Source organism: Theobroma umbraticum, unplaced genomic scaffold (genome assembly GCF_002168275.2).
Source record: "Theobroma umbraticum cultivar Fairchild unplaced genomic scaffold, ASM216827v3 scaffold_44.0, whole genome shotgun sequence".
NCBI classification, from domain to species: domain Eukaryota; kingdom Viridiplantae; phylum Streptophyta; class Magnoliopsida; order Malvales; family Malvaceae; genus Theobroma; species Theobroma umbraticum.
Genome location: NW_018397255.1, coordinates 1,588,049 through 1,601,562, shown reverse-complemented (window position 1 = coordinate 1,601,562; position 13,514 = coordinate 1,588,049). Strand labels below are relative to the sequence as shown.

General features: G+C 36.4%; 3 protein-coding genes across 4 annotated transcripts; 1 reads left to right on the top strand and 2 right to left on the bottom strand.

Annotated features, from left to right (window-relative positions):
• Nucleotides 1-2,315: 2,315 nt before the first annotated feature.
• GGPS1 (geranylgeranyl pyrophosphate synthase 1) lies at nucleotides 2,316-4,124 on the bottom strand. Its single transcript, XM_021419055.2, has one exon. The coding sequence runs from the start codon at nucleotides 3,716-3,718 to the stop codon at nucleotides 2,606-2,608; it is 1,113 nt and encodes a 370-aa protein (XP_021274730.1). The 5' UTR covers nucleotides 3,719-4,124; the 3' UTR covers nucleotides 2,316-2,605.
• Nucleotides 4,125-5,029: 905 nt separating this feature from the next.
• On the bottom strand, nucleotides 5,030-9,883 carry LOC110409637 (dolichyl-diphosphooligosaccharide--protein glycosyltransferase 48 kDa subunit-like). The gene is made up of 13 exons (XM_021419054.1): nucleotides 9,555-9,883; nucleotides 9,329-9,465; nucleotides 9,112-9,237; nucleotides 8,941-8,994; nucleotides 8,748-8,861; nucleotides 8,464-8,519; nucleotides 8,336-8,377; nucleotides 7,405-7,480; nucleotides 7,168-7,239; nucleotides 6,939-7,064; nucleotides 6,742-6,846; nucleotides 5,569-5,652; nucleotides 5,030-5,457 (listed from the first exon to the last, which is right to left on the bottom strand). The coding sequence occupies exons 1-13, from the start codon at nucleotides 9,823-9,825 to the stop codon at nucleotides 5,410-5,412; spliced, it is 1,311 nt and encodes a 436-aa protein (XP_021274729.1). The 5' UTR covers nucleotides 9,826-9,883; the 3' UTR covers nucleotides 5,030-5,409.
• A 935-nt stretch (nucleotides 9,884-10,818) lies between these two features.
• Nucleotides 10,819-13,030, top strand: RCE1 (RUB1 conjugating enzyme 1). 2 transcript variants are annotated; one of them, XM_021419057.2, is made up of 6 exons: nucleotides 10,819-11,057; nucleotides 11,631-11,744; nucleotides 12,018-12,126; nucleotides 12,323-12,401; nucleotides 12,518-12,634; nucleotides 12,715-13,030. In XM_021419057.2, exons 2-6 carry the CDS (start codon nucleotides 11,636-11,638, stop codon nucleotides 12,850-12,852), a joined length of 552 nt encoding a protein of 183 aa, XP_021274732.1. In that variant the 5' UTR covers nucleotides 10,819-11,057; nucleotides 11,631-11,635; the 3' UTR covers nucleotides 12,853-13,030. The 2 variants fall into 2 exon arrangements, with proteins under 2 accessions (XP_021274732.1, XP_021274733.1); XM_021419058.2 differs by lacking the exon at nucleotides 10,819-11,057 and adding an exon at nucleotides 11,084-11,108.
• Nucleotides 13,031-13,514: the final 484 nt, after the last annotated feature.

The following is a 13,514-nucleotide window of genomic DNA, read 5'->3' as shown; positions in this document are numbered from 1 at the left end:
GCTTCCCTGGATCCTGGCCACATCTTCATATCAGTTGATAAAAACCTGAAACTAGTAGATTAGGTCCCCCCGAAATTAGGAGATTTAATTGCATGGCCATTGAGCAGGTTGAACTTTATGAAAGCTGAGTTCACCATGCTGCCTGCAAATGGCTATCAAGAATCTTGATCAGACAGGTAGGCAGTAGATAGATATTCAATTCTTGCTTCCAAATCATGGCACTGATCTCCTATATTTGATATGTAGCCAAACCCCCGACATTAGAAGTCATTACGGGAAATGAAGACCATATAACCCGTACATTACAGAACAAGCATGAACTCAGCCTCAGCTGTTGAAATTGCTGCAAGAAAGCAGGGATTTTCCAAGTGCATTGAGGCAAAAATGTGAGTGGTTGAGTGCCAGAATGGACATCAAAGATTAATCTTCAGTCATTCATAGTTTGTACTTGTGAAAATTCAGCTAACAATACGATAGTGCTGTACAGATTGACTAATTCCCACCTTGTTTTGCCTATACTTTGTGTAGGTTCAGCTCTCAAAATTCCTCATCATCTGCCTCACTTCTTGAATGAAGCATGTTATGTACAACATAGAAATTTCATTATATTTAGGCCGATGCTGAACAGGGAAGAACAAAGTCATCTTGCTGGTTAGATTAGCATCAGTTTGCCAGGAGCGATCGACAGAGCTGCCTAATGCAGATTCTGCGGGTCCTATTTCGTACTCTTGGTGAACTCTTATTAATCAATCAACGATCAGTTTCAGATTCCCAGTTATTGACAACAAAATCCTTCCCACCAATACCCTTAATTGTTGATGGATTCCACACCAGGCATCATGGAATCGAAATGTCATGCTGATCCGTTAATTTTACAAGTTTTTCCTTTTCCTTTTCCTGGTTTTGTTTCTGGGGATGGGGAAATTGCTAGCTATAAACCACGTACAACACAATTAACAAGGATCATATCCTTGTTATTTTTCCATTAGGGTGACTCAGTGACCTTCTGCGAACAAGCTAAGCAGGAACCAAGAAAGGGACAAACAGAGCAGCCATTGACGACTTCAATGCAGCTCGTTACCAAGTTGATCTAGGGAAGTTGACATCTAACAGCATTGGATTTATTATACGCTAGACAGCTAGAGCTGGTGGTTGGCAGGATAGAAGGCAAACCAGACAAGGAAATTTCAATTGCATGGGCAAAAATGAATCAAGGAAAGGGGAGTTCAAGACTGGTCCACAAACCAACTAGCTAAACTCTGAAGGGATCGATAAATACATATTCATTTAATAGAGGCAGACAGATCCCAGAAAGCACTACACATGCAGAAAATGAAAATAGAATAACCAAACTTTGCAAATTACAATCAGAACTCAGCAAAGTTGCCAAGCCTCTAAGGAGGACCCAAGTTTTTGGCCCTCAAACTGGGGAAGAAAAGCAGAAGTAATCGATCAAGCAACCAAACAAAAATAATATATTGAACGCAAATATCATAACATCGCATTCATGACTGAGCAAGAAAATTGGAAGTGACTGAGCATCATTCTCGACAATCTTGACATTGAAGACAATAACACAATTTGAACTTCGTGGAGCTTGGTTCTTCAATTTTCAACTACTTGACTTCAGTTGAATTCTTCACCTTTCAAAATCTAAATGTACAAAAATAAACAAACAAGATTCACAAACTTCTTTCTATTTGACTTACCTCAAGGATTCCACTTTAACCGACATAGATCATGTCCTTGCTTAATATTTTCCCGTGGTGAATTTTATTATCATAAGCATACAAGCCTGAAAATTCCAGTACCAGGTAAACAAATATTTCAAATCTTCTGTAAGTCACCTAAATAAAAAATTAGAGCAGAACAAGCTTTGTTTCAAATTTTCATTAAACTGCTCTCACTAGCACCTATCAAGACTTGTTTGTAACCTGAGAGTTTCACACACAAAAATGGGAAAGGATTTGCAGAGGCAGTACCATTGCAGGCAATTTCTTGAAAGATACACATAACCTGCCCCTTAATAAACTAAAATCTGTAGTTTCATCCAGGATTTGTGGACAGGTAACGAAAAATTCACAACCAAGCACCAAGAACAACAATTACAATCTCAAAAGTCACCAACATCACAGAAACATGCGTGGAACTAGCAAAATATAGGAAGTGCCTAATTCATTCATACCACAGTCTTACCAGATTAATCATTGTATCCAAGATGCAGAACGAACTCACAGATTTTTGGTACCATTTCCAAAATAAAAAATTCCAGGTTCAAACAATTAAACTCATAAGATCAACAAATAAGGAAGAAATTAACAATTAAACACCAACTTGGGAATTTTATCATCACTATCACCCTATTACACCCTTTTAACAAGAGAAATTTCAGCACAGAGAGAAATAAAATTCTATCTTTATCATCCTTGTAGAAGAATAGTCTAACATTAATACTACTCACCTGCTTCTTTCTGTAAGCCTTTTTGGCTCAAACAGAACAAGAAGCAGCAAGCCAAGGCCTTTTGTCTAAAAAAATGTTTTAGACAATTCCACCTCCATTAAACCATCAAAAGATAATACAAATTATACAACAAGAAAACAAAAGTTAGTTTTGCCTGTAAGCTATATAATTAGCCAAAGCGACCAAAGGAGCAGCTTTCTCAGGATCAAATCCTTGGAGCGACTCCAGCGCATCACTCTTCAACTTCTCTGCAAACTCCCTTGACTTCTCTATCCCCATCAGCTTTGGATAAGTCACTTTATCAGCCACCAAATCTTTCCCTGCAGTCTTCCCTAATTCCTTGGATGACTTTGTCACATCGAGAATATCATCCACAACCTGAAACAAAAGCCCAATATTCCGGGCAAACTTCCTCAACTTTTCCACATCTTCATCACATCCACCTCCAAGAATTGCCCCCAAAACCACGGCCGCTTCAAGCAAAGCAGCGGTTTTGTGAACATGAATAAATTCTAGATGATCCAATCCCACATCTGTTAGTCCCTCACTATTTATATCCACAACTTGACCAGCCACTAACCCTTCAGTTCCAATAGCTTTAGCTAATTCCCCAACTGCCTTTACAACCCTACCAGGCGTAACACCAACTGTAGAAACAGCTACATGTTCAAAAGCAAAAGCTAAAAGAGCATCCCCTGCTAAGACAGCTATATCCTCACCAAAAACTTTGTGGTTTGTCGGTTTTCCTCTACGAAGATCATCGTTATCCATGCAAGGAAGATCATCGTGGATTAAAGACATGGTGTGGATCATTTCAACAGCACAAGCTGCCGGCATAGCCATGGATTCTTGGCCACCAACAAGTTCACAGGCAGCTAAACAAAGCGCAGGGCGGACCCTTTTGCCACCTGCTAAAAGAGAGTAACGCATTGCTTCGTGGATTTTAACAGGGTCACGGAGTGAAACAGCTGAGTCCAGAGCTTGGTTAACTGTACTGGCTTTTTGAACCATGTAGGATTTGAAATCAAAGCTTGGTTTTGGAGGGTCTTGTTCTTCGTCCTTAATAGTGTCTTCTTTGGTAAGGACTGCGGAAATTGAAGTTAGAGATGTAAAGCTGCGCTTTTTGGGGGTTGAAGATGACAAATTTTTGAGGGGATTGAAGGGGAAGGATCTGGGTAAAGGAAGGGATTTGGATCTGGAAGCTTGGTTGAAAATGGAGTAAGATTGAACCCAAGAACCCAGATTCACTGAAGTCATTTTTTTTTTCTTTGGGTGTTTGAAAGATTGGGTTTTATTTTATGTAGAAGCAAAAGGAAGAAGAGACCTTGACAGAAAAGGCTGCAATGAAGATGGAGAGCAGTTATGGGGGTCAGCTAAGATTACCAAAATCTAATGCAAATTTTCCAGTTTCCCAAAACTAGTTAAGGACTCGTGCAATGAGGAGATGGGAAGTCGTGGTCCAAATGTTGGCCCTATAAAAATGGCACAGATCTGGAAAGTGGAGGAGTTGGGCAAAGGAAAAGAGAAGAAAGCTAAAACTTCAATGGAATTAGAAATGGATGAGCATTAGTTAAATGTTAGCCATCAGAAGGAGCAAGATAGGATATTGGGATTTGCGTGGCTTCGTGTAGCATTGGCATCTTTCGCAGCCCCCACCATATAAAATGGGTGCTTCGCCTCGCACTAAATACTGATTACTTTTTAGTATATTTAATTGACATCAGCAGCTGAGTCAGTACAGTATTGTTTAGGCTTGGTTTGATGCGGACGACGACTTATTTCAGCAGTATCTTTCCATATAGTACATATATATATATATATATTTGCTTTATCTTTAAATAGACTTGAAAATTTTATTTGAGCATATAAAGTTGTATATAAAAAAATTACCTTAAAATTTAAATTTTGTTCACATTAATCTCTAACCCAAAAAAATTTGTCCACAAACATGCCTCCTTTAATTTAACAAAATGTAAAATATAATAATTAATAGCCAAAGAAGAAGATGAGGATTATCCTATTTTCAAAGGGAAATTTTTCGACCGAGATGTAGATTCCTCTCAAAACCGACAGAAGTTGTACCATAACTGGATTAAATACTCCTACTTATATCCTTTTTGGGTTTTTTTATTATTAAGTGTTGATTAACTAAATTTTAAATACCACACAATGTTTTCTAAGCCCTAGAGTGCTACTTAAACTTTAATCTCTAATAAAGAAACCAAAACCTTCCCTAACATGGTCCTGCATAGATTTTTACTCATCTTGGAAACCTCAAGATGAGAAACGAGAAAAATTGAATAAAAAAACAATAAAAGAAGACCCGAGGAAAATGCAGAACATGGATATCTCGTGTAAGAAGGCTGCGTCCAGAGACATGTCCGACAAGATATTCCATCAAAGTACCACTGACGTGTTCCTCGATCTTGGCCTGCCTGAAACCATGTTTCATGCATTAAACAATTTCGTCCTGAATATGGTCAGGGAAATGACCAATTCAGTGCATTTGATTGATTCAGCAGCAGCTAAATCCAAATCCTAAGACAACAGAAGAGAAAAGCAACTTGCTTTGTTCACCATCAAAATCATATTGCTTTCACTTCCTTCGTTTAAAAGTCTTCACTTGTCATGGTCATAACATTATAATTTCACTACAATGTGAATGTTAGATAGTTTGACGTTCACATTTGGATGATGTTCCAATAAACAGTTTCAAATAATCCATCATATGATTAAACTAAAAGCTATCAAGCTGACAGCAAACTCATGTCCTCACCAATCTAAGCCCTCGATGACTCTGTGTAACCAATCTAAAGCCCTAATCTAGCTTCCAAGTAGATATATCTCAAAAGAAGGATGAGCAGTCAATTTTTCATGTTCCTTTTTTGTTCAAAAAGACAGCCAAGAACTACATTGAGGATAATCCAATTCTCTTCAATTGACAGGTCTTACTTGTTATACAGGTAGAGAATGCTGAAGATAAAGAATCCAGCCATCTGCATTCAACGAAAACAAATGCTTACTACAGATTTATTATTAGAAAATAAAGAGCTATCGTGCAGATAGATATGTTAGTATGTATAAAACACGCTCAAAGAGGTGAGTACCGTGGTAAAAGAAGCTCCATAATACGGGAAAGCAGTTGTTATAAATCTCTCATATTCATTGTGCCTGAAGGGTCGAACTGGAATCTGCAAGTAATAATGTCTATTAATTAGATATGGAAGAAAATATTTGCTTTAGGAATATGCTGCCGCATATGGCAGACAGTGACAGAGGCCATATCTTCACACACATAATCTGAACACATGCACATGATTTAATTAAGACTATGTATGATTGTGTGTGTGGGAGAGTTAGATTTGAAGAGGTGATATCTTTAGAGGAGTTTTGCAACAACGCAAAATCTTGAATTGGATTAGAGAGAGAGAGTATAGATCGTTGAGGAAGGAACGAAAAGAGCAAAAAGAGGAAAGGACGAGCGGATTGAGGGAAAATGAGACAGTGCAGAGAGAAAAGTGACATCAACAAGCTTCAGGAGGAGAAAAAGGTGATAAAAGACTCTAAAGAACTGCATTTAAAACCAAGTACATATCAACTCCCTCATTAAACAAGTTGTAAAAGAGCTTGTTCATGAACAAAACTTCAGCTATGTTTGAGCTCGCCTTGTTGATTAAATGAGTTTTTATGTTTTGTTTAGACTTGTTCAAGTAGCTTGATGAAAAAACCAAAACAAGCCTAAGCCAAGCTCATTTATAAGCAATATGATAAACATCTTGTCTACACCATTATAAACATGTTTGAATAGCAGCCTTTCTCGAAAAGCAAGAGACTTCTCTTGATACTTAAAGCATAGCTCTGAAACAAACTTTTTCTACCAAACTAGCTACAATTAGGAAGTATGCAATGGACATGCAATTGTAGTGCTGGTTTTGGAAAGTTTTAGATGAGATAGTCTTGGAAAAACACATCACATGTACCAGAATTTAAGAGAATACTTACCCATCCCCAGATCATATCTGGTATACTTAACAATTTTTCTAATATCAAGTACTAAGCTAAAATATCATCCAATTAACGACTAAACGTTCATCCAATCCACTCATTAACAGTTGAGTAACATTTTCAGTTTCTAAAACCATTGTCTTAATAAGTCCAAATGGATTTTATAATGGTTGTGAAATATGAAAATTTTTCGAGGAAGAACTACAAAGAAGTATCATACATATAGAATCAAGCCAGATCCCAGAAGTATCAACATATAGAATCAAGTGCTGTACCTGTTTGGAAAGAGATAAGCTAGTGTAGCCAAGCCTGAGATAGTCAACCTTAAACTGAAATACCCCATAAACATCAGGCACCTTGAATGATGCATGATACAACCCCTGTAAAATTAGACATACACATACATATGTACATGACATCAGTTGCAGTAGGGTTGCCAAGTTGAAAACACAAGAACCTGGCCAAAGAATACCTTTCCATCAGTTGATAGTGTTTTTAGAACGTAAGGGCTCATCATGTAAAACTGGACCTGAACATCATCTGCCACATAGGTCTCCCAGCTTTTTCCAGACCACTCATATATCTTGACAGAAAATTTCTGCAATCGTATATATTATGGGAGATTCAGTGTGAATAGTTCTCTTAAATAAACAAATTTTTAACAAAAACTTTTAACAGAACAAAATTGATGGGGACAGTACCAGGTCATCTTTGATCCTATAAATTGCAGGCTCATCAGTTTCTCCAACTTTGTTATGCTTAAGATTAACAGCCTGAAATTAAGCATAAGATTTAATAGTGTAAAAGAAGACAATGCAAAAGCATTTTTGTGAGCAAGTTAGATATGCAAAGACCATTGGCTTCCTAACTGGATAAAAAAATTTGCTATTTTTATACTATATGGACCACACAAATCAACATAGCTCAGAATGTCTCACCTTCAAGTGACCCCTTTCATGGAAGACCCATTTGCTAATTTCTGTCACAAACTGCTCATTACCTGATTTCTCATATCTGATATAGCATAATTAAGAGGAATGTTAGGTACTTACTTGAAATATCACTGACAAACAGCAAAAACTGTTTGTTTCTCTCAAGCAGAACACATGGTGGAACAAGAAAAAGTAAAGAACACTTGCAGCAATACAAATTCACACAGATATTCATTGGAGGGATTTTTTAGTGCTAAAAATCATTAAAAGAATCCAAGATCCACCCAACATCTAAAGAATGTGTAAAAAAAAAAAAATCAAAAGTCTGTTCATGATTTACCAACTACATAGGCAGCAACGCTGCAAACAGAAACTTCTAAATCCATGCATTAATTGGGATGAATAAGAGCATCAGATAAAATAGCATACAGAGTCATTTTGCTTTTACAATTATGCTCAAAAGGTTGATTCATGATTTGCCAACCACAGTTAGTATAGCTGCAAGTCACTAACTAGTAAGTTTATGCTTTAACGTGGATCAATAAAAGCAATGAGCACACCAGCAGGCATTCTAGAGAATGGAATAAAGAAAAAAGTTGTCTACACCAATATTTCACACATATGTAAGTATGCATCACATTAAAATTAAATTCTAATGGAAACTAGTCTTTGGCTCTTTTCCCTGTGAAGGAAGAAAAGTTCAAGTGCTGTTGAAACTAATTGATCATCGATTTCCCTATTCTCACTCTGTTACACATGTGAAAACTATATGTATAGACACACGCAAACAATTATCTTTATAATGACTATGCAAATAAACAGATCATTTCCGTGGAAAGACTGGTTACTAGTATTATGCAGATTATGAGAAAATGAAAGATAAGATTATCTTACAAGCCATTTATCAACAAAAAGAAAATATTCTGGTCTCACTTACTTATCTGGGCTCCCGGCTTTCTGCACAGCAGTTCTTAACAGCCTAAATTGCACAAAGAAATTTTATCAATGAAAATGAAGAAACAATATTCTAAGCCCATATATCAAAAACACCACATAATCATATACCGGTTACTAAACAAATCCAGAGAGCCCGCAATCATGATCCGAGCATTGTTTCTAGCCTGCATTATGCAAAGGATTGTCAATAACACTTTAAAGCACATAAAGTAGGTGAAAATGCAACCAATTATCCAGCTTCCCTTAGGGAAACAGGAGCTAAAGCACAATTTCATGTTATGGATCCACATGTCACATAACAAAAAGGCAATTAGGAAGGAAGATTTATAACTCTATCAAGGAAATAAATGGCACATTTCATGGGGAAAGATATTCAAGAAGAAACATCATACCTGCACAACTGACACCAAAGAAATGGCAGATCCAGTAAGCAATGGAGGGCTTGACAATTCGGATTTTGGGTTAGCAGAATAGGCTGAAGGGGATGCAGAAAGCACCTTCAAAACCTACACATTGTATCATAAACCTCAAAAACATCAGCCTACATTCAGCAAAAGAAAAGCACCACTCATCTTCAAGCTTTACCAGGTTATTAGCCGCATTTACAGAATGTGCAATCCCTTTGAAAATTACTGGCGCCTAAAACATTCACAACAAGCAAAATTTCATTTAATAAGATGAACATTTTAGCCATCAATTTCAGATTTTTTTTTTTACAAAGAAACTTAAAACATCTCTACTAAAGTAAAAACTGACCTTGATTTTGGTTTTTCCTAAAATGACATCAGATTGGATAAAATCATCACTGGCAATCAATGTATGGTCACCCTCAGTTCCCGAAATCGCATAGCTTTTGTGATCAATAACCATTGCCGATGAATCCTAAGCCATTTATCAAATTCACTTAAAACTAGAAGAAATTCTATTTTTAAAATCCAAAAAGAAAACAATAATAATAATAATAAAGACTAACCTCATCGAAATCAACTCCACATTCAGTCGCAATGTTCTTAATCAAATCAGAAGCAGACGCATCAACTGCTACTATCAAGTCGTGACCGGAGTCAACGAAGTCAAGCACCGCCGCCAAGTCCAAAGATCCACCAAACCCTAGCCAAGAGAATTCAAAATAACGATTAAAATGAGATAGAAACCGGAAGGAAAAAGTACGGCGCCGTTTTCTAGCTGTGTCAGCTTACGTTCCGTGGAGGGAGAGAAGAGGATCAAGGCGTCGTAGAGGTACTGGCCGTAGCGTCGGAGAGAGAGAGTAGGATCGTCGGCGAGTTTGAAGTCGAGGTCGAAACCGCGGGATTTGAGGGAGTTGAAGAAAATGGAGTGAGACGATTTGAGTGAGAAATCGTCAAGTAATACTAAGACTCGGCGATCCGTTGGCGTTTCTGGATCGAAAGAGAAACAGAGGAGAGGAAAGAAAGAAATCCCGAAGATGAAGAGGAAAGAGAGGTTCTTCATTTTCAGCCCTTTTTCTTTTCCTGCTGCAGCAGCGACTTCTTCTCGGCCTCTGTTCCTCAGTGCGCGAAGGAAAGAAATGGCGAAGGCCGTTGAAACTTGAATTCACAAAAACGACCCGTTTCGGTCAACTTCGATACGGGCCAGAAAGTTGCTTGAAGCCCAATTGATATATGTTTCTGAGCCCAAATGATCTTAAAAGGATTGGGCTTGTAAATTATTGGGGCCCACATGATCCTTCCTTTTCTTTTCTCTTCGTTTCTTTTTCTTTTTCGTGTAATTTGCGAAAATTTGAATTTTGGTCCCTACCTGTCTGTGAAACAAGTATTAAATTTTACAATATAATTTCAATCATGACTTTATAGTAGTAGTGACGCTATTAAAATATTCATTAAATGTTTTTTTCTCTTTGGTTAGACTATTACGAAAACATTTTGATTTTAAATATTTTTATTTATATAATAAATTTTTTATCCTTTTATTATATCCCAACAAATTTTTATTTTCTTTTTCATTAAACACAAACTCTTAATTTTAATAAAAAGTTAATAGTCATCAAGTCGACTAACATTTTCTCAGACTTGACGGTTTTATTAGGGTTAAATGCTTATACCGGTTCAAATTAAAAAATAAAAACTTGTTCGGATTCAATTAAAAAGAGTTATTTGATTTAGAATGAAGTAATAAATTTTTTTATAATAATTATATAAAAAAATTGATATTAAAACTATAAAAAAAAAAAGCAAGAAACAAGAATGACGAAACACTTATTTTTTAACTAGGAGGAATTTAACAAGAAATCAATTACAAACTAGTTGATTAAATTGATTAATACAAATTCGATTAGAATTAGGATTACAACAATGCCTTTTTTATTTGCAAATAAATAGAAAAAGAACAAAAAAAAAAAGGTTACTTGGTTCCATGTTAGCGTAGGAAAAAAGCAAAATATATATTTGATTTTGTTGTGTCTCTCTCGTTTTTTAACAAACCCAAATTTGGATGCACAGTGTTTGATTAAACAATAAGGCCGCAAAACCGCGGACGCTAGTTTTCGGAACACCGGAAAGCAAAGAAAAAAAGAGGGTGGGGCCGACTTTGGTGTCATCTCTCTCTGTTTCTCTGTCCTTTACTTTCCTTCCCGCGTCCATATCCAAAAGCCCCTTTCTTTTCCCTTTTCTCTTCATCGAATTTCCTGCTTTCTTTCTTTTTCTCTTCGGGTTTTTCTTGAGAAGGTTCGTTACAATCTGAGGAAACTCTGTTCTTATCTTTGCTTTTTGGGTTAGGTTTGTTTGCTTAAATCGGATAAAGTTTCCCTTGTCTAAGACGATCTATGTTTGTTGCTAGCTAGCTTTATCTCTTGAATTATGATCTGTTGGGAATTAATTTTGATTCTGAATCTCTGGTTTTTTTTTTTTGGTTTTTTCAGATTTGACTCGCAAAGATTTACTCTCTTTCTTTCCAGTTTTTTTAGTTGTTTTTTAAGTAGATTGAAAGTAGTCTAATCGAAGAAAAAGAAATAGCTATTGTGGTGATTCTGTTTTCGCATCACTTAAAAGGAGTGATCTTTTTGGTTCTTTAAGGAAAATGAATTTCTTTTCATGTGCTGTTCTAGGGTATGGAACCAAATTGGATTACAATGACAGGTTTGTTCAGTTAGGGTTTGTTAAGAAAACATAGATCTTTTGATGGTTTAGTTTAGATTTTGGATTGATATTATTTTTGGTGCTGCAACTAAATTCTGTTAGTAACTGTGGGAATTAATGGGTTTATGTTAATTTTTCAATATGTAATATGTATATTTGCAGGAGCTATGATTCGGCTGTTTAAAGTAAAGGAAAAGCAGAAAGAACTTGCTGAAAATGCGAACGGTGGAGTACCTATCAAAAAGCAAACTGCAGGGGAGTTGCGTTTACACAAAGGTATGTTTTTCACCTGTTTATTAGTGAATTGAGTTATTTGAATTTCCTTCTGTTTTCCATATGTTTTTTTTTTTTTTTGCAAGTTTCTTTATAGCTTTGTGAAGAAGAGAAAGATTTTGAGTGAGATTGATTTATTTAATTGTATGTTGCTCGAGCACTTAAGGTTTCTCTCTTTTTGGATTCATCGGGTTTAAGATGATCTGTGTTTAATATAGGATTAATTAGCACGTAATAAATGTGAATCTCACATCTAATTTGGCCTTTTACTTGCAGATATTTCTGAGCTGAACCTACCTAAATCTTGTGCCATATCATTTCCTAATGGAAAGGATGACCTGATGAACTTTGAGGTTTCAATACGACCTGATGAAGGATATTATTTGTAAGGAATTTCTTTCATGCCTCTAATCCTAAAACAAGTAGTAATGTTTTGTTCTGTAGCAAAATTATCTTGGGTTCAAATTTTCTTTTGTGGGGGAAGAGGTGCTATTCTTTCATACAATTGTTTTACGTGCGTTTTCTCTTATTAATAATGCTAACTAGTACTTTCCTGGGTGCTGTTTTACCGCTGGTTACAGATGTGGAACATTTTTGTTCTCCTTCCAAGTTTCTCCCATCTATCCGCATGAGGCACCAAAAGTTAAGTGCAAGACCAAGGTAGACCGGCTCTTCTTATTTACTCTGTGTCCTCTGTTCCTCTACTGAATTCTATTGTGGTCTCATATGCTTTTGGTTATATTCTGACCTATTTCATGTTGTACTCCCATTTCCAGGTCTACCATCCAAATATTGACTTGGAGGGAAATGTTTGCCTTAACATCTTACGTGAAGACTGGAAACCTGTGCTTAATATAAACACCATAATTTATGGATTATATCATCTGTTCACGGTAATATGTTGTTTATATATAACAATAATTATATGAATTTACAGCCATATGATATCGGAATCACTCGATTTTGTTTGCAGGAACCAAATTATGAGGATCCCCTCAATCATGATGCTGCTGCAGTGTTGAGGGATAATCCAAAGATGTTTGAATCTAATGTGAGGAGGGCTATGGCTGGTGGGTATGTCGGGCAAACCTTTTTCCCACGGTGTATCTAGCTTTTGCTCTGTAGCGAAAGTGCTAATGCACATATGTTATCAAACACTTGAGTTTCAATGGGCTGTATAATTTATCTGCAAATTACCTTTTGTCATCCCTTTTGATTTTCTTGGTGGTGCTTAGGGAATTAACTCCTAAAAGAGCAACCTGCAAAAATTGCAACTATGTTTTACTGTAGCTCATCTGATGCTATTTATGTTGCTGTGCCATATATCTGTCTTAATGTGGAACTAGGATAGACTAGATTTTATGCACTGGCCTAGAATATTACATTCTTCCTTCGCTGCCTCTCTTTCTCTAAGGAAGAAAATGATGTCTTTGTTTTTTAAACTTGTGCTAGGTTATCCGATGTCTAGTGAACCATAGGCAATTCATTGATCCATTAATCAAAGTGATTCCTGAACTATAAAGAGTTAAGACTTGTCATTAGAAGTGCCATTTTCATGTTGCATTTTGCGTGATCAACATGAAGTTCTTGTTTGGTCAATAAATCTTGCCTTCTTAGTTGACAGGATACCACATGCTTATCAACCCGACCAGGGCTGCTAATAGAGAAACATGGCTTATCAAGCCACAGTGGTTGTCCTCCTAGTGTTGGCAAGCAGTGTGTTTCATATGATCTGGTTTCCTGTTTGCAAGAAGTTATTGTTTGTCAATTTTG